Genomic DNA, 24,063 nt, shown 5'->3' on the forward strand with positions numbered 1-24,063 from the left:
CTAATAATATTAAATTTAATAATACGCTAAAGTAGCGCAAGATAATGGATAAACTCTCAGTGGTGAGAGGAAAACAAAGATGGCAATAAGTTAGGCAAATAGCCACAAGATGGTGCTCAAGCGAATGCACAAAGAAATATGAATATGCATGAACTAAAGGCCTATTTATTCAGCCTCAAGAGGGCGTTCGCACTCGAATGATGCCTAATGCCTTGAAAAAAACTCACAAGGAGCGAGTGAAACGCGTCGGCAGAAGTTTTGGGCACAGCCGGCTACCTTACTTGCCTCAGCAGGGGAAAGGTCACAGCAGACCCGCGTTGAACAGACGAAAATCCGCGGCAAAATCTCCATACATCAGTCCGCAGGAAGAAAGACGGTTGGTGATGAGGGAGCTGGTAGGGCGGAAAGGAGCAGGCGGGGACGCTCGTGCGCTCAGTCCTCGCTCCCTGAAGACCCAAGAGTGGTAAGATAAAAAGCCTTTGGGTAAAGTCCGCGGGCAAATGGTGGCTTCATCCCTGCATCAGCAAGTTTTTAAGGTACTGGAATTGTTTTAAAGGGACTGTTTAACCCCCTCACACTGCCAATCCAGATGGGAATTTCACTGCAGGACTATTCGTTTAGAAAACGGTTCACTTTCATCCTATGCAATTAAAATATGGCCAAAGGAGATCTAAAAACCAGCGCTGGTATACGCAAATAAGTCCTGCAGGCAAACAACATTCCTGACTGGGGTTTGGGGTAAAGGGGGGTGTTCAATAATTGGGGTATGTGCAATTTCACGGGAGGTTTGAGGGTATAGCAATGCATTGTGCGTGCTTATTGAATACAAATTTTGTGATCAGCAAACTTCTCGTGATGTTTCATTTAGTGAAGGCTTGTCTGGTTACCTACTATGAGTCAGGCTATATGCCCATATGACTGACCTACAGCCCAGCCCTAACACCTGCGTAAACTCCTGTCTAATAACAATACTATTAAACCCTGCAGGTAGATGTTGCATATAACCTGGCAGACAGCAATCGCCAGTATAAACAAGGCAAACACAGTATATCGAATAGTCAATAGGCTGAGGCAAGCCAGGTGATGACAAGAGGTAGGCAAGGACTGAAGTGATCACTAGACAGATGCGTGGTCAATCACGCCAGGGTCAGTGCAGGCAGCGCTAATGCGAATCCTTTAAACAAGCAAAGGTTGGCAACAGGTAATCCAATAGAGAAGCGTGGTTAGGTTCAAGCCGGGTTGGTAACAGGTAATCCACTCTGTAAGAAGCTTGGTTAAGAGACAGACAGAATTCGGCAACAAGACAAGCACTTGGTGTGAGCGCAATCTCAGCAACAAGTCAAGCATAGGCTATCACGGGCGATAACTGAGGGCCCTTACCTTTCTTTTATACAATCAGGAAGTAAAGGAATCCAAAAGAACCAATCACTATTGAGCGTGTCAGCAGAGAGGTTGACACGCTCTGCACTCACGTGGGTAATGTTTACAGCGGCGGAGCGCGTACTGAGAGCTTGTCCACTGCTTATCCAATGGGAGCTGAGCGACGTGCGCTCCAGTGATGTCGGAGACAGGCCGAGACCCAGAGGCTTGCGCCTCAGCGTGGGTCTCTGCGTTCCGCCACCATGAGCAGCCGACGGACTTTACACTTAATCATTAGTTGCTGACTACAAAATCTTTCCTCCCCTTGATATACATTCTGATTGAAATTTGTCACAGGTGGCCTCAGTCATATTTAGTCCTTGAGGTGATCACTGCAGAATGTGTGTTTCTGGGAGTTCTCTTCACAGAGGAAGATACTGCTTGATTGGCAGTTGGAAACAGTCATTATTTCCTACAATGCAACAAGGTTCACAGACAGGGAATCGTCAGGGTCATCGCATTGTGAGAGGGATTTCACCACAATATCAGCCATGCCGATGTCCCTGATCCTTTATTCAAGAAACAGTAAAGATTTCTCATGGGCAGGTGGGTATCCACTACTGACTGGAATGAAGTTCAATCCTGGGTTAAAGTTCCTCTGTTCCTAGAGATGGCCCAAACAGTGGCCCTTTCACATTTAACGCAATTTTTGTTTGTCAAATATTTGCATTCGCGTTTAGAAACACCAAATTTGCAGGGTATGTTAAGGAGGAGAGTGGGGACAAGAAGATTTTTTTTTTTAAAAAAGACCTTATAGCTTTGGAGAAAATAGATTTTTAAAGTTAAAATAGGAAGTATATATTTAACCACTTGAGGCCCGCTGACAGCCGATCGGCTGACTTGGCGGCTGGGCCCAAAGGACAGCTGTAAGCTGATCGGTGGACCATGGGGGGGGCGTGGTTATGCGGCGATTGCGTCACTGGTGGCGCGATCTGCCGCCGGCGATAGTCACCCACCGCGATAGGCTCTAACTCGTCGGCCGTTTGGTAGCGTCAGAGAGTTATTAACTCGTCGATCGCCGCATACAAAGCATATAATACAGGCTGCCTCCTGCCCTGGTGGTCCCAGTGATCAAGGGACCACCAGGGCAGGCTGCAGCCACCCTAGTCTGCACCCAAACTCACTGAACCGGCCCCCCCTGTCCTCTGATCGCCCCCAGCACCCCTCAGACCCCCCCCTGCCCACCCCCCAGACCCCTGTTTGCACCCAATCACCCCCCTAATCACCCATCAATCACTCCCAGTCACTATCTGTCAACGCTGTTTTTAAGATCAGGTCCTAAACTGCCCCATGGGGGCTCCTGATCACCCCCCACACCCTCAAATCCTCCCCAGAAGACCCCCCCCCCCCCCCCGAGACCCCCTGTACTGTATTGTACTGTATACATCTATCCTCCCCTGTACTCACCCACTGATCACCTGTCAATCACCCATTAATCACCCCCTGTCACTGCCACCCATCAGATCAGACCCTAACCTGCCTCTTGCGGGCATCTGATCACCCACCCACAACATCAGATCGACCGCAGACCCACCCTCAGATCACCTCCAAAGTGCATTGTTTACATCTGTTCTCCCTTCTAAATCACTCACTGATCACCCATCAATCACCCCTGTCACCACCTGTCACTGCTACCCATCAGATCAGACCCCTATCTGCCCCTTGGGCACCCAATCACCCGACCACACCCTCAGAACGCCCTCAGACCAAAGCCCTGATCACCTCGCCAGTGCATTGCTTGCATCTATTCCCCCTCTCTAATCACACCTTGAGACACCCATCAATCACCTCCTGTCACCACCTGTCACCCCCTAGCACACTTACCCATCAGATCAGGCCCTAATTTGCCCCGTGTGGGTTTCTGATCACTCGGCCAAACCCTCAGATTCCCCCTCAGACCCCCTTCCGATCACCTCCCAAGTGCATTGATTGCATCTATTCTCCCCTCTAATCACCCCCTGAGACACCCATCAATCACCTCCAGTTACCCCCCTAGCACTCCTATCCATCAGATCAGGCCCTAATCTGCCCCCTGCGGGCTTCTGATCACCCGGCCAAACCCTCACTCGCCCCATTGCAGTGACCGAATTTTTTTTTTCTGCTCACTGCTGTTCTCTGCGACTTAATTGTGGCTGAGACCAACCATTATGCCACACAGTACGCAACACCAATCCAAGAAGCTACCATGCCTAGCCTTTTCGGTGGAAACCACTCCAAGTTTCCAAACGTAACATTTTTTTGGGGCCTTCTCCTTAACATGGGTCTAGTCAAAAAGAATGTATTGCGGTCTTATTGGTCACTCTACGCACCCAATACATCACATGGCCATGTTCTCTGCTGCCACGTCCAGGTCACGATTTGAGAACATCCTGCACTTCCTGCACTTCAGTGCCAATACAACCATTTTATTTTTTGTCACAAGTTAGTGGAAAATGACACTGTGAAAATGGCAATTTTTTGATTTTTGTTACACACAATTGTCTATTTACAGAGATATTTCTCCCACCCACCATGGGTATGTGTAAAAATACACCCCAAAACACATTATACTACTTCTCTTGAGTACGGCGATACCACATGTGTGACACTTTTTTGCAGCCTAGGTGCGCTAAGGGGCCCAACGTCCTATTCACAGGTCATTTTGAGGAATTTGGTTTCTAGACTACTCCTCACGGTTTAGGGCCCCTAAAATGCCAGGGCAGTATATGAACCCCACAAGTGACATCATTTTAGAAAGAAGACACCCCAAGGTATTTCGTTAGGATTATGGTGAGTTCATAGAAGATTTTATTTTTTGTCACAAGTTAGTGGAAAATGACACTGTGAAAGAAAACAATAAAAATCAATTTTCGCTAACTTGTGACAAAAAAATAAAATCTTCTATGAACTCACCATACTACTAACTAAATACCTTGGGGTGTCCTCTTTCTAAAATGGGGTCATTTTTGTTTTCCTATACTGCCCTGGCATTTTAGGGGCCCTAAAGCGTGAGGAGTAGTCTAGAAACTAAATGCCTCAAAATGACCTGTGAATAGGACGTTGGGCCCCTTAGTGCACCTAGGCTGCAAAAAAGTGTCACACATATGGTATCGCCGTACTCAGGAGAGGTAGTAGAATGTGTTTTGGGGTGTATTTGTACACATACCCATGCTGGGTTGGAGAAATATCTCTGTAAATAACAATTTTTAAAAAAAATTTTTACACACAATTGTCCATTTACAGAGAGATTTCTCCCACCCAGCATGGGTATGTGTAAAAATACACCCCAAAACATATTATACTACTTCTCTTGAGTACGGCGATACCTCATGTGTGACACTTTTTTGCAGCCTAGGTGCGCTAATGGGCTCAATGTCCTATGAGTACCTTTTACAGGTCATTTTGAGGCATTTGGTTTCTAGACTACGCCTCACGGTTTAGGGCCCCTAAATTGCCAGGACAGTGTAGGAACCCCACAAACCCCATTTTAGAAAGAAGACACCCCAAGGTATTCCGTTAGGATTATGGTGAGTTTATAGTAGATTTTATTTTTGTCACAAGTTAGCGGAAAATTACACTTTGTGAAAAAAAAAGTCAATTTCCGCTAACTTGTGACAAAAAATAAAATCTTCTATGAACTCACCATAACGGAATGCCTTGGGGTGTCTTCTTTCTAAAATGGGGTCATTTGTGGGGTTCCTATACTGCCCTGGCATTTTAGGGGCCCTAAACCATGAGGAGTAGTCTTGAAATCAAATGTCTCAAACTGACCTGTGAAATCCTAAAGGTACTCTTAGGACGCTGGGCCCCTTAGTGCACCTAGGCTGCAAAAAAGTGTTACACATGTGGTATTGCCGTACTCAGGAGAAGTAGTATAATGTGTTTTTGGGGTGTATTTTTACACATACCCATGCTGGGTGGGAGAAATCTCTCTGTAAATGGACAATTGTGTGTAAAAAAATCAAAAAAAAATCTCATTTACAGAGATATTTCTCTCCCACCTAGCATGGTTATGTGCAAAAATACACCCCAAAACACATTATACAACTTCTCCTGAGTACGGCAATACCACATGTCTGACCCCTTTTTGCAGCCTAGGTGCGCTAAGGGGCCCAACGTCCAATGAGCACCTTTAGGCTTTACAGGGGTGCTTACACCCCCCAAAATGCCAGGACAGTAAACACACCCCACAAATGACCCCATTTTGTAAAGTAGACACCCCAAAATATTCAGAGAGGGGCATGGTGAGTCAGTGGCAGATTTCATTCTTTTTTTGTCACAAGTTAGCAGAAATGGAAACTTTTTTTTTTTTTTTAAAAGTGTCATTTTCTGCTAACTCGTGACAAAAAAGAAAATCTTCTATGGACTCACCATGCCTCTTAGTGAATACTTTGGGATGTCTTCTTTCCAAAATGGGGTCATTTGGGGGGTATTTATACTATCCTGGAATTTTAGCACCTCATGAAACCTGACAGGTGTTCAGAAAAGTCAGAGATGCTTCAAAATGGGAAAATTCACTTTTGGCACCATAGTTTGTAAACGCTATAACTTTTACCCAAACCAATAAATATATACGTATTGGATTTTTTTTTATTAAAGACATGTAGCAGAATACATTTGGACAAAAATGTATATAGAAATTTTACTTTATTTGAAAAATGTCAGCACAGAAAGTTAAAAAAATCATTTTTTAAAGACAATCCTGGGCCCAGAGGGATCATACACCAGGATGTGTCAAATAAGATGCTATATTTTCCGAGGAAATGCCCCCATTTCCTGAGAAAATTTGCCCAGCTTAGGTAACCAAGGCCAGACTGTGAAATTGCAGGACCCAGGGGCGTAACTAGAAATCACTGGGCCGCCATGCGAATATTTGGATGGGGCCCCCCCCCCATAGGTGCCAAATAATCGTAATGGGGCAGCGTTTCACTGTAAATTAATTGTAAAGTGGGCAGCATTTTACCAGACAATCGTAATGTGGGCCAGAAAATCGTAATGTGGGCAGAGTTCACCAGAAAATCGTAATGTGGGCCTTTAGAAAATCATAATGTGGGCAGAGTTCACCAGAAAATCGTAATGTGGGCACCAGTCACCAGAAAATTGTAACGTGGACAGCATTCACCAGACAATTGTAATGTGGGCAGCGTTCACCAGAAAATCATAATGTGGGCAGAGTTCATCAGAAAATCATAATGTGGGCAGAGTTCACCAGAAAATCGTAATGTGGGCACCAGTCACCAGAAAATCGTAACGTGAGCAGCAGTCACCAGAAAATTGTAACGTGGACAGCATTCACCAGACAATTGTAATGTGGGCAGCGTTCACCAGAATATCATAATGTGGGACAGAAAATCATAATGTGGGCAGAGTTCACCAGAAAATCGCAATGTGGGCAGCAGTCACCAGAAAATCGCCATGTGGGCAGCAGTCACCAGAAAATCGCCATGTGGGCAGCAGTCACCAGAAAATCGCCATGTGGGCAGCAGTCACCAGAAAATCGCAATGTGGGCATCAGTCACCAGAAAATCCTAATGTGGGCAGCAGTCACCAGAAAATCGCCATGTGGGCAGCAGTCACCAGAAAATCGCCATGTGGGCAGCAGTCACCAGAAAATCGCCATGTGGGCAGCAGTCACCAGAAAATCGCAATGTGGGCATCAGTCACCAGAAAATCCTAATGTGGGCAGCAGTCACCAGAATATCGTAATGTGGGCAGCAGTCACCAGAAAATCCTAATGTGGGCAGCAGTCAGTCACCAGAATATCATAATGTGGGCAGCACACACCAGAAAATCCTAATGCAGCGCTGGGTCCCTGGTTCGAATCCCAGCCAGGGCACTATCTGCAAAGAGTTTGTATGTTCTCTCCGTGTCTGCGTGGGTTTCCTCCGGGCACTCCGGTTTCCTCCCACATTCCAAAAACATACGGATAAGTTAATTGGCTCCCCCTAAAAAAAAAATTGGCCCTAGACTACAGTACTTACACTGCATAATATAGATATATGGCAATGGTAGGGATTAGATTGTGAGCTCCTTTGAGGGACAGTTAGTGACAAGATATATATATATATATATATATATATACACTGTACAGCGCTGCGTAATATGTCGGCGCTATAGAAATACTAATTAATAATAATACTAATTAATAATAATAATAATGTGGGCAGCAGTCACCAGAAAATCCTTATGTGGGCAGCAGTCACCAGAAAATCGCAATGTGGGCAGCAGTCACCAGAAAATCGCAATGTGGGCAACAGTCACCAGAAAATCGCAATGTGGGCAGCAGTCACCAGAAAATCCTAATGTGGGCAGCATACACCAGAAAATCGTAATGTGGGCAGCAGACACCAGAAAATCGTAATGTGGACAGCAGACACCAGAAAATCGTAATGTGGGCAGCAGGCACCAGAAAATCGCAATGTGGGCAGCAGACACCAGAAAATCGCAATGTGGGCAGCAGACACCTAAAAATCGCAATGTGGGCAGCAGACACCTGAAAATCGTAATGTGGGCAGCAGACACCAGAAAATCGCAATGTGGGCAGCAGACACCAGAAAATCATAATATGGGCAGCTGACACCTGAAAATCGTACTGTGGGCAGCAGACACCTGAAAATCCCCCTGCAGAATTTCAGAGCGCCCCCCCCCCCGGGGCCCGCTCGTGGCCGGTTTTGGGGGGCTGGAGGGGTGGCAGCATGAGGGGAAAGCCTTGCCCACAGTCGGCGGGGAGAGGGGAAGTTCCCCCCTCTCCCTTACCTCGGGGCTCTCCCCTCTGCGCCCCCCTCCAGCTAGTTACCGTCTGTGGGCAGCGGGCCGGGCAGCAGCGGCGGCGGGATACATACCTTCTTCCTTGCGTTCCATCGCCGCCTTCTCGCTCTAGCGGCTGACGTCACTTCCGCTTCCGAAAGTGACGTCAGCCGCTAGAGCGAGAAGGCGGCGATGGAACGCAAGGAAGAAGGTATGTATCTGCCGCTGCTGCCCGCTGCCCACAGACGGTAACTAGCTGGAGGGGAGCGCAGAGGGGAGAGCCCCGAGGTGAGTGAGAGGGGGGAACTTCCCCTCTCCCCGCCGACTGTGGGCAAGGCTTTCCCCTCATGCTGCCCCGCGGGCGCAGGCGCTGCAGGGCCTATTGCTACGCCCCTGGCAGGACCTATTTAGCCTTTCAGTCCCTAGTTATAATATAACTAGAAAAATAAAAAAGAGAACAAGAAGAAGTTAAGAAAAGAGAGTGAAAAGAAAGGAGAGAAAGGAGTAGGAAGAGAAGAGTAGTGAAGATTCCAAATCCAGGAAAAGTGGGCGGAGCATAAAACAGCCAATCAAATTTCAGCCATTTATTTTAAATGGGAGAATGTAAACTGCAGCCATTCTTAGACTGTAAATCGCAGGGGTTTTAAACTTGGCACACTTGGTCACTGGGTGACTGGAATTAATATTCAGGAAAGTGGGTGGAGCCTACAGCCACCAATCAAAATTCACCTATTGATTTTCAAGGGGATTATTTAAACTGCTGCCATTCTTACACTGTTAATGCCAGAGGCCTGAAACCTGCTACAGTCGATCATTGGGTCACTGGGGTTCAAATTCACTACAGGGGGCCGAGCAACAAACAGCCAATCAGATTTCTTTGCTGCATAAACTGCTTCCATTCACACATTTTTGATGCCATGAACCTGAAAGCTCACAAACTTGGTCATTGAGTGACTGTGTGTCCAGGTTACAAAAAGTGGGTGGAGCCAAAAACAAATTTTACTGGGAAAATATAAACTGCAGCCATTCTTACACTGTTAATGGCAGGGTTCTCAAACTTTGCACAGTTGGTCATTGGGTGAATGAGATTAAGATTTTGCTAGGTAGATGGAGCCTACAACAGCCAATAAAATTTCACCTTTCGATTTTCAAAGGGAATATTTAAGCTGCTTCCATTCTTATACTGCTAATAGCAGATGCCTCAAACCTGGTACAGTTGGTCACTGGGTGATTAGGGTTCAAATTCAGAAAGGGGCGGAGCCACAAAACAGCCAATCAGATTTGTTTATTTTTTAATAGGAATATACAAAGTATTGATAACAAGGACCCCAAAGCTGATAAACTTAATAATTGAGTGACTGTATGTCAAGGTTAGAAAAAGTGTGCAGCGCCAACAACTTAATTTTTACATGGCAGGGTTCCCAAACTTGACAAAATTGGCCACTGGGTGACTGGGATTAATATGCAGAAATGTGGGTGGAGCCTAAAACAGCCAATCAAAATTCACCTATTGATTTTCAAGGGGAATTGTAATGATCCGCTCAGCTGTCTGCACAGACAGACAGCTGTTTGACCATTCCTTAAGTCTGAGCGCTGCAGGTTTCTGGAAAAGAGACCTGTCTTTGCTTTGCAAGTTTCAGACCTGCTCTGCTGCTGAGGAATTTGCATACATTCGTTATGCAAATTGACTACCTGGCTCCTTTGAAGGCTGGCAGTATAAATACCATGTTGTCCCAGAATCCTTGGCTGGTCATCTTAATGGTTTGTTACTGCTAAACACTCCTAGAGTGTCAGCCTTGCCTGTTTGTCAAAGATTATCTTAGAGTAATTCTTGGGACTGTACTAGGCATTCCCTCTTAGTAGAAGATGCCTCAAACCTGCTACAGTTGGTCATTGGGTGACTGGGGTTTAAATGCTGGAGAGGGGCACAGCCACAAACAGCCAATCTGATTTGTTTAATTTCTATGGGAATATAGGTAGAAAAAAAACAAAGTCCTGTAAAAGTAATACCTTTTAATGGCTAACTGATAAAGTTAAATAATGCAAGCTTTCTGGGATCTAGTCCCCTTCTTCAGGCATATTTCCAGATGTAAGCTGAAGTAAAATGCTGATGCAGGTAAATAGTAAACACAAAGATTACAGTTGTGCTGGTGTACACGGTACAGAAACATTTTTACTACTATCATTATGGGAATATACAAATTATTGATGCTAAAGACCAAAAAGGTCACAAACTTGGTCATTAAGTGTTTGCGTGTTAGGGTTAGAAAAAGTGGGCGGAACCAACAACAGTCAAATACATAAGCGGGCAACGTCGGGTCATCAGTGGGTGGAGACAAATACAAATTTCACTAGGAAAATGTAAACTGCAGCCATTCTTGCACTGTTAATGGCAGGGTTCTTAAACTTTGCACAGTTGGTCACTCAGTGAATGGGATTAATATTCAGAAAAGTGGGTGGAGCCTACAAAAGTGACTAAAGCTTCACCTATTGCTTTTCAAGGGAATATTTAATTGCTACCATTCTTGCAATGTTAATGGCACAGGCCTCAAACCTGATGCAGTTGGTCATTGGGTGGCTGGGGTTCAAATTCAGAAAAGGGTGTGGAGCCACAAACAGCCCTTCAGATTTTTTCATTTCAATGCAAATTATTGATGTCAAAGACCACAAAGCTCACAAACTTGGTCATTGAGTAATTGTGTGTTAGGGTTAGAAAAAGTGGGTGGAGCCGACACCAGCCAAATACATACCCGGGCAACGCCGGGCAATCAGCTAGTATATATATATATATATATATATATATATATATATATATATATATATATATATATATATATATATATATATATATATATATATATATACAGTGGGATGCGAAAGTTTGAGCAACCTTGTTAATCGTCATGATTTTCCTGTATAAATCGTTGGCTGTTACAATAAAAAAATGTCAGTTAAATATATCATATAGGAGACACAGACAGTGATATTTAGGAAGTGAAATTAAGTTTACAGATTACAGATTTACAGAAAGTGCACAATAATTGTTTAAATAAAATTAGGCAGGTGCATAAATTTGGGCACTGTTGTCATATTATTGATTCCAAAGCCTTTAGAACTAATTATTGGAAATCAAATTAGCTTGGTAAGCTCAGTGACCCCTGACCTATAGAGATGGCCCGAACTGTTCGCACGCAAATTTTTTTGCACGAACTTCGGTGGTTCGCATTCTCGGTGAACCGCGAACTATATGCGAGTTCGACCCACCCCCTATACTACATCATTAGGGTCAACTTTGACCCTCTACATCACAGTCAGCAGACACAGGGTAGCCTATTAGGCTACACTCCCTCCTGGAGCCCCCTCCCCCTTATAAAACACAGGCAGCTTCAGCCATTTCACTCATTCATGTGGATGCAGTAATTAGAGAAGGGAGAGAACTTGCTGACATAGGGAAAGCTTAGTTAGGCTCTTGTGTTAGGCTTGTTAGGTTGCTCCTTCTTGCTGATCTTATTGCTAAAAAGCACTCCTCATCCTCAACAGCTCTTTTGAGAGCAAATGTTTTTGTGATCTTTTTTTGTGTGTGTGTGTGTGTCCCACAGACACTTGTGTTGCATATACAGCCCTGTCAGTTAGTCGCAGCTGCTGTATGTGACAATCCAGCCCCGCAAACCCATCGAGATCTGCTCCCATTAGCGTACGCAGGAAGTACGAGTGCAGACGGACAACGAAGACCGGTTGCTGGATCGTCAGAGGGTGAAAGAAAGGGGCAACAGAGCGTACCAATCCCGTCTAATCTGCTCCCGTTAGCATACGCAGGAAGTACGGTGAACAGACTGACAATAAAGATTGGTCGCGCAGCTGCCGACAATATGTAATGGGACAAACATTCACCAATCCCGTATTACTAGGCCACTGTTGCCATGCAGGTCTCATGCACTAGAGACTGCTGGAGGCAAATTCACTGTGTGCATTGTAAATGGTTAAGATTGGTTGGAGGTGCCCATACATGTACAAACCTGATTGTATATACAATCTGTAAACTAAAAATATCGATTTCGAGCTGGAAATCGGGTAAATACACTGCCACCACTCCCCGATTGATAGGGCGAGGAAACCCCAACGCTATCACAATACGGTAGCCAGCCCAATCATGTTCAACATGCTCCAGTCACCGTTCGGGGAATAGTCACTTCCGAAGGCTTAAAGACTGTAAGCAATGCGACGTTAAAGAAAGGTTACTGGGTCCATATATGATGCAATCTCGATTGTCTCCAATCGAGAAAAGTAAAGTTATTGATTCTGCACTGGAAATCTGGTACTAGCTAATCCTAAAAGTAAGAAACGGTTATTTACAACCTAGCTAGCAAATCACAACTTATAAGCAAATAATAAAACAATGCAGTAGTATGACTGACTCTTCAGAGGGCAGATTCGTTATAGCAGCAATCAGATGACCAGAACAGGCACAAGACTGGACGAAAAAAAATCGTTAGTTTTATTCGAAAACTACATGCACACAGCTTACTTTAGAACAGATTGATTTGATAGAGAGTAGAGATGAAAAGAAACAGAATGTCTTAATATACAGTTCAAATACCATTATTGGTAGTCCATGCGGCAATCGCAAGTCTTTGGCGTAAAGTCCAAGATGGCAGTTTTGCCATGCGGCCAGAGTCCTGCTGGCCTGTCAGATGTTATAGACAAAGATTCCAGATGATGGACTTGGACACCAGAGCTTTCTGGGCTCTCTGTAGTTATAGCACCCACTCCAGCAGGAGGGGTTAGGGGGCGTGGATCACACACCTCTTTGGAACAGGAGATATGCCCGCCCCTCTCATGGACACAGGAATATACCTGAATCATGATAGGTGTGCTAATCTGCAAACCATACAGGTTATGTTAAATCTAGTAACATTTTTAGGTTTGTCAGAATTTATCAAGAACGTTGATATCAAACTTGGGGGATCAGACCCCTGGGGTATTAGAGGGTTATTTTAAAACAGTCTTACGCTAGATCTGGCAGCCCGATTGGTCCGTAAACCTCTCAGAACCAGCGTTCTGCGGAATCCCACAACCTGTGCAGAGTTGATGGGCATGGAGATTTGCTATGCCATGAATTATGAAGAAAATGTGAAGGAAATATGGATATTGGGATTCCTGAGGTCACAGTAGGTCAGCTGCTTCCAGAGAGAACTGATAAGATCTGGGCATTTGCTAGTTCTGTGTGGAGGTGTGAACGCTAGAGACACCATTCTTCCCAGAAACTTGGGATTTACGGCTTATGTCAGCCTTATCTGTGATGGATGGGCTGTATAACTCCTCAGCAAGGCTAGGTGACAAATTCCACACAAAACTGCCAGGGCTGGCTAGCAGACAGGAAGGAGAGAGGGAAAAAACTAGTGCCTTTAAAGCAGAAATGTCATTTTGACTATTTTTGCATAGAATCTTGCATTTCTCGCTCCCCTGATGCATAAGCGGTTTTCTCGGGAACCGCAGAGCGTCACACTGTACCTTGGCCCCTTGGTAATTCCTTCTGTGCCACTGCCAGGCCCAGCACATTCAGTGACTACCTGTGTGTGTGACAGCTGCACATTTGTAATACCAATCACTGCATACCCACCTGTTTAGTGCACCTACCTACCTACATGAGCGCACACAGTTTTATATACCACCAGTTGCTGCACCTGTTCACGGTACCTGTATGTGTGACAGCTGCACATTTGTAATACCAATCACTGCATACCCACCTGTTTAGTGCACCTACCTACCTACGTGAGAGCATGCAGTTTTATATACCACCAGTCGCTGAACATGTTCACAGTACCTGTGTGTGTGAGAGCTGCACATTTGTAATACCAATCAATGCATACCCACCTGTTCAGTGCACCTATCTACCTACGTGAGCGCACGCAGTGTTATATACCAGTCAGTCGCTGCACCTGTTCACCTGTGTGTGTGTGACAGGTGCACATTGTATTGATACCAGTCACTGCAAACCTGTTCACTGCACCTGTGTGACTGCACATTGTATTAGTTAAGTCAGTGCATACCTTTCACTACATCCCCCCCAATATGGGCAAAACAGGCAAAGGCAGGCCACCCGGCAGGTCTGTTCGAGGTCGTGCTGTCATGATTTCGTACAGCCCTGGACCAAAGTACAGTGTTCAGAAGGCGTGTGCCATCAACCCCCAAAATTGTCAGGACGTAGTTGACTATTTAACACAGAACACCTCATCTTCCTCAGCGTCCGCACGGAAGCGTGATATATCTTTCTCCTCCTGCTGTGATTCTGGCACCCCACTTAACACTCAGTCGGCCACCACCACCAAAGTGCCATCACCCCGGGGCTCAGCGGTGTGCACATTTTTGTGTGTGTCTGCCTCAGATGAGAGCAATGCCATCTGTACTCTCTGCCACCAAAAATTGAGCCGTGGAAAGACCAAGACCCGCGTAGAGACAACTTCCTTATGAAGGCACGATGACAAAGCACAAACTGCAATGCGATGACCACCTGAGGAAAAGCAGCACACAAAAGCAAAGCCACACACCGCAGTGGAAGATACCAGGCCGCAATTATTTCTAAAAAAAGGTGATACCCAAACTGTACCGTGATGTTAAAAGGCAAGTGGTGTTATCTCTGGCACACAGCGTTGGGTCAAGGGTCCATCTAACCATGTTGTCTGCAAAGCACGGTCAGGCCTGCCCGAAGACTAAGTCAGTCCTCACACACAGCATCTCTGCCTGCACGCCGTGTGACTGCCTGCCCCAAGACTAAGTCACTCCCCACACAGCATCTCTGCCTGCAGGCCACTTGACTGCCTTCTCCGCCACCACCAAAAGGGTCCAGGACTCCAGGCGGATTCCTGGACCCTGCCGCTATAATATTTTTTCTGGTGCGTGTACATGCCTGCCTAATTTTTCTGGCTGCACTGCAGCAGCAACAACAAAACAAAAGGCATGTACATGTGTCAATTCCCCTTCGTGATTATTACCTTGCTGCGGTGAAGGGGCTTGCGTATCACAATGAAGCAATGACCGCCGGTTATATGAGTGTCTCGGGGGGGCACACCCAAGATAATAAGGTCATGCTTCATTGTGGACAGACCAAATTCGATCAGCTAGACAGTCACTGTCCTGTCATTTAGCTACCTCAGCCCGGCGACAATATGGGCTGAAAAGCCGCCATCACCTGCACTCTCGTCATGGTGTGCACCAGTCCAGCACGGCCATCACTACACAAACAGCTGTTTGCAGTCACTGCATACCTTTCAATGCATCTGTGACTGCACATTGTATTATACCTGGCAGTCAGTGCATACCTTTCACTTTAATGGATGGCACACTTGCCCTCCATAACAGATTCTCGTTGCAGGTACTGAACAGCAAGCAGAACAAGTATTTAAAAAAATATATGTAAGCTTTAACAATGGTAGAGAACAAAACATCGAAAGTTGATAAGGCAGTCAGACATTACCTAACCTGACATCACTGAGTGAGGAAGAGCAATCTCGCCATGGTGCGCAGTAGTCCAGCACAGCCGTCACTACACAAACAGCTGTTTGCGGTGCGTTACACAGTGAGTTTGGTGTGTCAATGTGAAGCAGTACACTAATTACACTCCCTGATTGATGTATACACATGCAAGACGTTTTAAAGCACTTTAGGCCTCCAATTTAGCATGCAATGGGATTTCTGCCCTTAAAACGCTGCTGTGCGTCAAAATCCAGATTTTTCTCGGGGACTTTTGGCGTGTATCCCACTCCTCCAAGCAAAAACTCAGATGTTAGACCCCTTGAAATATCTTTTCCATCACTTTTGTGGCCAGCATAAATCTAGTTTTCGAAGTTCGCCTCCACATTGAAGTCTATTGCGGTTCGCGAAAGTTCGCGCGAACCGAAGTACGGGGTTCACGAACCAAAAATCGGAGGCTCGAGACATTTCTACTGACCTACATACACAGGCGAATCCAATTATGAGAAAGAGTATTTAAGGGGGTCGACTGTAAGTTTCCCTCCTCTTAATTTTCTCTGAAGATTAGCAACATGGGGGTCTCAAAGCAACTCTCAAATGACCTGAAGACAAAGATTGTTCACCATCATGGATTAGGGGAAGGATACAGAAAGCTGTCTCAGAGATTTCAGTTGTCGGTTTCCACAGTTAGGAACATATTGAGGAAATGGAAGACCAAATGTTTAGTTCAAGTTAAGGTTTGACCAAGAATAATCTCGGATAGACAGAAGCGAAAAATGGTGAGAACAGTCGGAGTCAACCCACAGACCAGCACCAAAGACCTACAACATCATCTCGCTGCAGATGGAGTCACTGTGCATTGTTCAACCATTTGGTGCACTTTACACAAGGAGATGCTGTATGCGAAAGTGTTGCAGAGGAAGCCTTTTCTCCACTCACAGCACAAACATAGCCGCTTGAGGCATGCTAAAGCACATTTGGAAAAGCCAGCTACATTTTGGAATAAGGTGCTGTGGACTGATGAAACTAAAATGTAGTTATTTGGGCATAAGAAGGGGCATTATGCATGGAGGAAAAACAACACAGCATTTTAAGAAAAACACCTGCTACCTACAGTAAAATATGGTGGTGATTCCATCATGCTGTGGGGCTGTGTGGACAGTGCAGGGACTGGGAATCTTGTCAAAGTTGAGGGAAGCATGGGTCCGCTCAGTATCTAGAGACCAATGTCCAGGAATCAGTGACCAAAGCTGAAGCTGTGACGGGGCTGGATCTTTGAACAAGACAACGACACCAAACATGGCCCAAAATCCACTAAGGCATTCATGCAGAGGAACAAGTACAACGTTCTGGAATGGCCATCTCAGTCCCCAGACCTGAATATAATTGAAAATATGTGGTGTGAGTTAAAGAGAGCTGTCCATGCTCAGAAACCATTAAACCTGAATGAACTAGAGATGTTTTGTAAATAGGAATGGTCCAAAATACCTTCAACCAGAATTCAGACTCTCATTAGAACGTACAGAAAGCGTTTAGAGGTTAGTCATTTCTGCAAATGGAGGATCCACTTTTTTGTGGTGCCCAAACTTATGTACCTGCCTAAATTTGTTTAAACAATTATTGCACACTTTCTGTAAATCCAATAAACTTCATTTCACTTCTCAAATATCTCCTATCTATATATATATTAGAGTAAGTGCCTCAACCTTCAAGCAAGAAGAAGAAGTAGCACCCTGCCCCCAGGGCGTGCCTCAACCTTCAAGCAAGAAGAAGAAGTACTTTCCATGAGAAAATTTATGCGTGCTCAAACACCAAGTTTGACCCTAGCAAGTCTGGCTTTGCAAATCTGGCCTAATTGGCTATTCATGAGGCAATGCTCATGCAAATATGCATTTGCTTTCGCATGCCAAACTATGCAGGATCAAAAAACCAATACTGCAAAGCGGTCGCCCTGCGGGAATTAGTTCATGCTACATTAGCACTATCCAGGAGCGCTACGAGGAGGCTTCCCAATGCCCCCAATTCATCCGGGGGTACCGCGGGGTCCCAGGCTCTCTCACTGCCTGGGAACCACAGCGGCACCCCGGAGGGGGAGGCTGGGTGGCGCAGCTGCCCCCCCAAGCGTGGCCAGTGCCGGGGAGAGCCTCCGCACCCACCTCCCAATATTAAAAACAGGCACTTACCTTAACGTCCATTGCATTCTGCTTCATGTGCATTAATGTTCATTTTTTGCAGTTTGGTGGTGGACGGCTTGCTCCGGTGGTGTGAGCCCTGGGGTAAGTTGTCTGCTCCTGTCCTCCCCCTGGACTGTTGTATGTGAGCCAGCCCTGAGCTCTAAAGCTCGGGGTGACCCATGCTTCACCTCTTTCTCATGTGGTGCCCCCAAGTTAATGTGCATGTAGCAGAATGCAATGGACATTAAGGTAAATGCCTGTTTTTAATATTGGGAGGTGGGTGTGGATGGCTCTCCCAGGCACTGGCCACGCTTGGGGGGGGGGTTGCCTGCGCCACCTAGCCTCCCCCTCTGGACGGAGTGCCACTGTGGTTCCCAGGCAGTGAGAGAGCCTGGGACCCCGCAGTCCCCCCCGGTTGTATGGGGGCATAGGGAATCCTCCCCGTGGCGCTCCTGGATAGTGCTAATGTAGCATGAACTAATTCCTGCAGGGTGACCGCTTTGCGTTATTGTTTTTTTGACCCTGCATAGTTTGGCCTGCGAAAGCAAATGCATATTTGCCTGAGCAATGCCTCATGATAAGCCAATTAGGCCAGATTTGGAAAGCCAGACTTGCTAGGGCTAAACTAGGTGTTTGAGCATGCATAATTTTTCTCATGGAAAGCATTTTTTGCAGTTTGTGCCCTTTGGAGGCAGGTGGTGGATGGCTTGCTCCAGTGGTGTGAGCCCTGGGGTGAGCTGTCTGCACCTGTCCTCCCCCCCTCTCTGGAGTTTTGTATGCAAGCCAGCCCTGAGCTCTAAAGCTCAGGTGGCCCATGCTTCACTCCATTCTCATGTGGTGCCCCCAAGTTAATGCGCATGTAGCAGAATGCAATGGACATTAAGGTAAGTGCCTGTTTTTAATATTGGGAGGTGGGTGCGGACACTCTCCCCGGTGCTGGCCACGCTTGGGGGGGGGGGGGGTCGCCTGCGCCACCCAGCCTCCCCCTCCAGGGTACTGCTGTGGTTCCCAGGGAGTGAGAGAGCCTGGGACCCCGCGGTCCCCCTGGTTGTATAAAAAGGGGGTATTGGGAAGCCTATTCATGGCGCTCCTGGATAGTGCTAATGTAGCATGAACTAATTCCCGCAGGGTGACCGCTTTGTGGTATTGGTTTTTTGACCCTGCATAGTTTGGCATGAGCAAGAAAATGCATATTTGCATGAGCATTGCCTCATGAATAGGGATGGTCGGAAATGCCAATTTCCGATTCCACGGTAAATCCGCATTCCGCCATTGCCAATTACCGATTCCGCTTTCCGCTACCAATTTCCGCATTCCAATGCGGAATTTCCGCCGGAAATCGCGGAAATTCTGCCCGACTTTAACATCGATTTTTCTCAAAAACTAGAAGGTCTTTTTGAACACTTTTTTTGCATCTTGTTCAGAAGATTCCGTTTAATAAATCCTGAAAATTTGGTGTTTCTAGGACTTACGGGGGCTTTGCTATTAACCGCTAAAATCGGCAGATTTTTACTGTAATGTAAAATGCTGAAAATTGGCAGATGCAGGTTTTCTGCATTTTAAATTACAGTAAAAATCAGCCGACTTTAGCGGTTAATAGCAAAGCCCCCGTAAGTCCTAGAAACACCAAATTTTCAGGGTTTATTAAACTGAATCTTGTAAACAAGATGTAAAAAAAGTGTTCAAAAAGACTTTTTGAGAAAATCGATGTTAAAGTCGGGTGGAATTTCCTCAATTTCCGGCGGAAATTTCCACGATTTCCGACGTAAATCCGCCTACCGCACTTGCATTACCGATTTCTGCATTCTGATGCGAAAATGCAATTTCTGATCGGAATTTCGGAAATTGCATTTCCGCGGAATCCGAATGAGCATCCCTACTCATGAATAGCCAATTAGGCCAGATTTGGAAAGCCAGACTTGCTAGGGTTAAACTTGGTGTTTGAGCACGCATACATTTTCTCATGGAAAGCCTACTTATTCTTCTTGCTTCAAGGTTGAAGCACGTACTCTATGAGGCCTGGAACCCACTACAAAACACTATCGCTAATCGCAATCGCTAGCGTTTAATATGAGCAGTTTGTAAGTGATTTCATGAGCGTTTTAGGAAGCGATTTTAGAAAGGGTAATCCATTTGCCAGCGGTTGTGTAGCGATTAGCGTTTTAAAGTCTGATTGGTCCTTTCAATTATTTTAATTTTGTTACAGCGTACATTAACTTTAAAACGCTAGCAAAATCGCTTTGTGTTTTGATGAGCGATTACGCCAGTGATTATATACTTTACATTGAAGCGGAAACGCTAACAAAATGCTGCATGCCCTGCGTTTGCGATTTTGCTAGTCGCAATCGCTTCTGTGGAATTTGCACAATCCATTTACATTGGCAGAGCATTTAGGAAAATCGCTAGCGATTTCTCACGCTCCCTAAACGCTCAAAAAATCGCTCTAGTGGGTTCCAGCCCTCAGATAGATGCGTCATATGCTACGACGCGGGTCGGCTAGTATGATATATTTAACTGACATTTTTTTTATCGTAACAACAAATGATTTATAGATGAAAATCATGACGATTAACAATGTTGCGCAAACTTTCGCATCCCACTATATATATATATACAGTATATATATATATATATATATATATATATATATATATATATATATATATATATATATATATACTGTATATACATACACACACACACATTTATGCTTTACACACATTTATATGCATGTTGATACATCATCTGCTATTTTACCATATTTAAACACACAACTTTTTCCCTCTAACTTAAACGTCCTAAAAGTCTTTTTTGAAAACATGCTTTCATCTTGTTCCCACTGTCCTCCTTAACACACCCTGCAAATGTGGTGTTTCTAGAACCCGTCACAAGCAGTCAGTTTGTGAATTTTCACGGTAGATTTGACGCCCCCCCCCCCCCCGACTCACCCAATTCTGGAGAAACACGGCCATTTCCACAAGGATTGTCTTAGCATTTTGATGTGCTTCCTCATCATCTATCCCAGCCTGAAAGTGAAAGATATGGGATGATAAATTAAAAGGACAAAATCGTTATGAAGCCTCCCAAAACATAGCAGAAACATACACCACGGAACTGATGTAAGAGCAGATTAATTCCCAAATCTCCTACACAGATAAAGGATTTCTTTTTGGTTCTTAAAGGATACATCTGGGAGGGGGGGGGGGGGGGGGGTAAGTTTTACTACCTTTCTCCAGTCCCTAGAAGTCTGTTAGAGCAGTTCTGCTCTGAGCCAGGCCTCCGGTCGCCCCTCCGTATGATCGTGACTGGGTCGAGCTTCTGCCCATGCACTGGCGTGCCTATTGTGATCATACTCCCATTGCCAGGAGTGCTCTGCGCAATTCAATTCTCTGAGCTGCACAAGTGCAGTGCTGGGGGCACGATCACGAGAGGCTTGTAGCACGCCCACGCAGAAGATCCTAACCTGCCCGCAGGTTGTGATTTTATGGGCCACAGGCCGGTCTCAATGCGGAACCACACCGCGGGACCTAAACAGACTTCTAAAGGCTGGAAGAAGCCCCAGGTGAGTAAAACTTTAATTCTCAGATATATCCTTTATGCCTTCAATCAAACACCCAACAACTGAACTAGGGCCTTATCAATGAGGCCCAAAGCTTAACAATCTGGTCAACTAACGTCCCTAAATGAAATCTCAAGAACAAGATTGGAGGTTATTTGGGAGTACTGAAGATACCACTCTGTCCACACCTGGGGTGCCATCAATTGAACTATTTAGTCCTTTGAAAAAGTTCTCTCAATGTAACTTTTACACACTACTAATCTTAGAAGAAAAGCACTGGGCACCAGTGTGAATGCTACACAATTTTCAATGCATCCGGTACAACACAATTTACAGCAAAGGAAAGTAAATAGCCGTTTCACATGTCACCCCACTTTGTTAGAGTCTTTGTGCCTCTGACAAAGCGGGGCGACCCATAAAACGGCTGTTAGGCCACCCCTTTACTTTCCATTGCTCTAAATTGTGTTGTACCAGATGGATTAAAAATTGTGGAGCATTTACACCCAGGGCCAGCACTTTTCTTCTATGATTGACATTGAGACACTGTCTGTGAGCTGTGAGCACAGTGTGGTACCAGTGTCCTTCTTAGTGCCGGCTAATCTCTTTTCTTCTGTAATGGATACGTAACTTCTACAAACTTTGAAGGATTTTTCAATCAAGATTTTTGTGCTTCTCTAAATTTAATCTTTCCATTTGTATAAGGTAATTCAATAAATCTTTGCCATCCGTTCTTTTTGTCAGTTTTTCATCTAGCCAATGCTTAAATATAGTTTTGCCACCAATAAGACTAAATGCTCAAATTTAGTCACACTAGGAACATCACCATCTAGAAGGGCTGAGCTACAGCAGAAACCGAACAAAAGTTCCTGCTTAGACCTTTGCTGGATTGTGCCCACAAAACACAATTACCTCATCTCAAAATTTCTGGTTCAGGTCTGGGGAGGGTCTTGACACTTAAAGAGACACTGAAGCGAAAAAAAAATATGATATAATAAATTGGTTGTGTACTATGAATAATTACTAGAAGTTTAGCAGCAAAGAAAATATTCTCATATTTTTATTTTCAGGTATATAGTGTTTTTTCTAACATTGCATCATTCTATAATATGTGCAGATTACACAACACTCAGCATTCAAAACGAGTCTTTCAGAGCAGTCTGTGAAGTAATGACCTCTCCTCTAGCAGAGAAAAAGTAAATAGTTCAATAACACTTGAGATAATAAAAGTCAGATAACAGCCCTCTCCACGACTTTGAAAGTCGTAGAGCTTAATTGCTTTTTTGCATAGAGATAACAACTGGGATTTCTTAACTCTTCCTGTACTGGAAACAATTAGACTGATGTATCTGATCTTAATGTTTTATTTCTTAGCTGTACTACACATTGTAGGGGCCATCGGGGCTGGGTAATAGATGGGAGGTATATTTCCCCGGTATTTGGACTGTGGTCACTTTAAAACCCTGTGTGGTCCTAGGAAGGGAGTCCAGATTTTAGCAGCAAGCAGTTGCTGCTTGGTTTTTTCTTTTCAGGGCCGGACTCCTGGGATGGGAGGGAAGGAAGGGCGGGCCTTCCCATCCCACCTAGGTACACACCTGGTTGTCAGTGGGGCTGAGTCTCACTAATTATGGTATTGATGAGATGCAAATTTATGCTTAAGAAGCAGCCTCACAAGCAGTGTGAGGAGAGGTGTTGAAGGAGTAGCATGTATGCTATGGAAATCTCCTGACAAGGAATGTTGGAGTATTTGATGGAAGCCAAACCATACCCTGCTCTGTTGTTTGTATGGTGTTGGCCTGGTGAAAAACTGAACTTTGTTTGAACCTGCTGGACTTTATCTTACCAAGCTGAAGTAAGCTGAACTGTTATTTTCCACTTATTACTGCTGAACTGAAGCTGTTTATTTCTACTGCACAATAAACGGACTTTGTTTTATACATCTGTGTACTGCGTGCTGGCTGCGACCCCTCTAAACTTCACAACTGGTGGAGGATGCGGGCAGCGCAGCACTGCAGGAAAAGAAAAAGTTCCGTTTAAAAAGTGACATTTAAAGGGCCAGTCTCCTTGTATGCATGATGTCGGAAGTGCTGAAGCAAATGGCCTTAGCCACTGTGCAGCTACAGCAGAGTATGGTGTCTCAGCAGGCGAGTATGGTGACTCAACAGCAAGCCACGGAAGCCCTGCGAGAGGCCTCAGAAGCGCAAGCCAAAATCCTGCTTGAGGCGGTGCAGAAGCTGGCCCAGGGGAGAGAGACAGCAGGAGCTGCCCCTAGCAACCAGGCGATGGTGAGAGCCAGTCACTTTCTGCAGAAACTAACCCCCACAGATGATGTAGAAGCCTTTCTGAAAACGTTCGAAAGGACAGCAGAGCGGGAAGGATGGCCGAAAGACAAATGGGCTGGTATCCTTGCTCCGTTCCTGACGGGAGAACCCCAGAAGGCCTACTACGATCTCAACGCTGCAGACGCCCTCGACTATGATCGACTACAGGCAGAGATCCTGGCCCGACTAGGTGTAACAACAGCGGTCCGGGCACAGAGGGTGTACAGCTGGCAATACCGGATGGATCATCCAGCCAGATCACAGATGTATGACCTCATCCAACTGGCGACAAAGTGGCTGCAACCAGAGGTACTTACCGGGCCTGAGATGGTGGAGCGATTCGTGCTGGATCGTTTTCTGCGTGCCTTGCCAGTGGGTCTACAGCGCTGGGTCAGTC

At 45.4% G+C, this 24,063-nt stretch overlaps 1 protein-coding gene across 5 annotated transcripts in view; it reads right to left on the reverse strand.

Annotated features, from left to right (window-relative positions):
• LOC137532271 (farnesyl pyrophosphate synthase-like) overlaps window positions 1-24,063 on the reverse strand; it is a 209,548-nt gene that overhangs the window by 65,343 nt on the left and 120,142 nt on the right. For all 5 annotated transcript variants that reach the window (XM_068252601.1, XM_068252600.1, XM_068252604.1 and 2 more), the window contains one exon: window positions 20,738-20,815. In XM_068252601.1, coding sequence (XP_068108702.1) covers window positions 20,738-20,815 — 78 coding nt within the window. The remainder of the gene's footprint in view (window positions 1-20,737; window positions 20,816-24,063) is intronic.

This window comes from Hyperolius riggenbachi, chromosome 9 (assembly GCF_040937935.1).
Source record: "Hyperolius riggenbachi isolate aHypRig1 chromosome 9, aHypRig1.pri, whole genome shotgun sequence".
Classification (NCBI taxonomy): Eukaryota; Metazoa; Chordata; class Amphibia; order Anura; family Hyperoliidae; genus Hyperolius; species Hyperolius riggenbachi.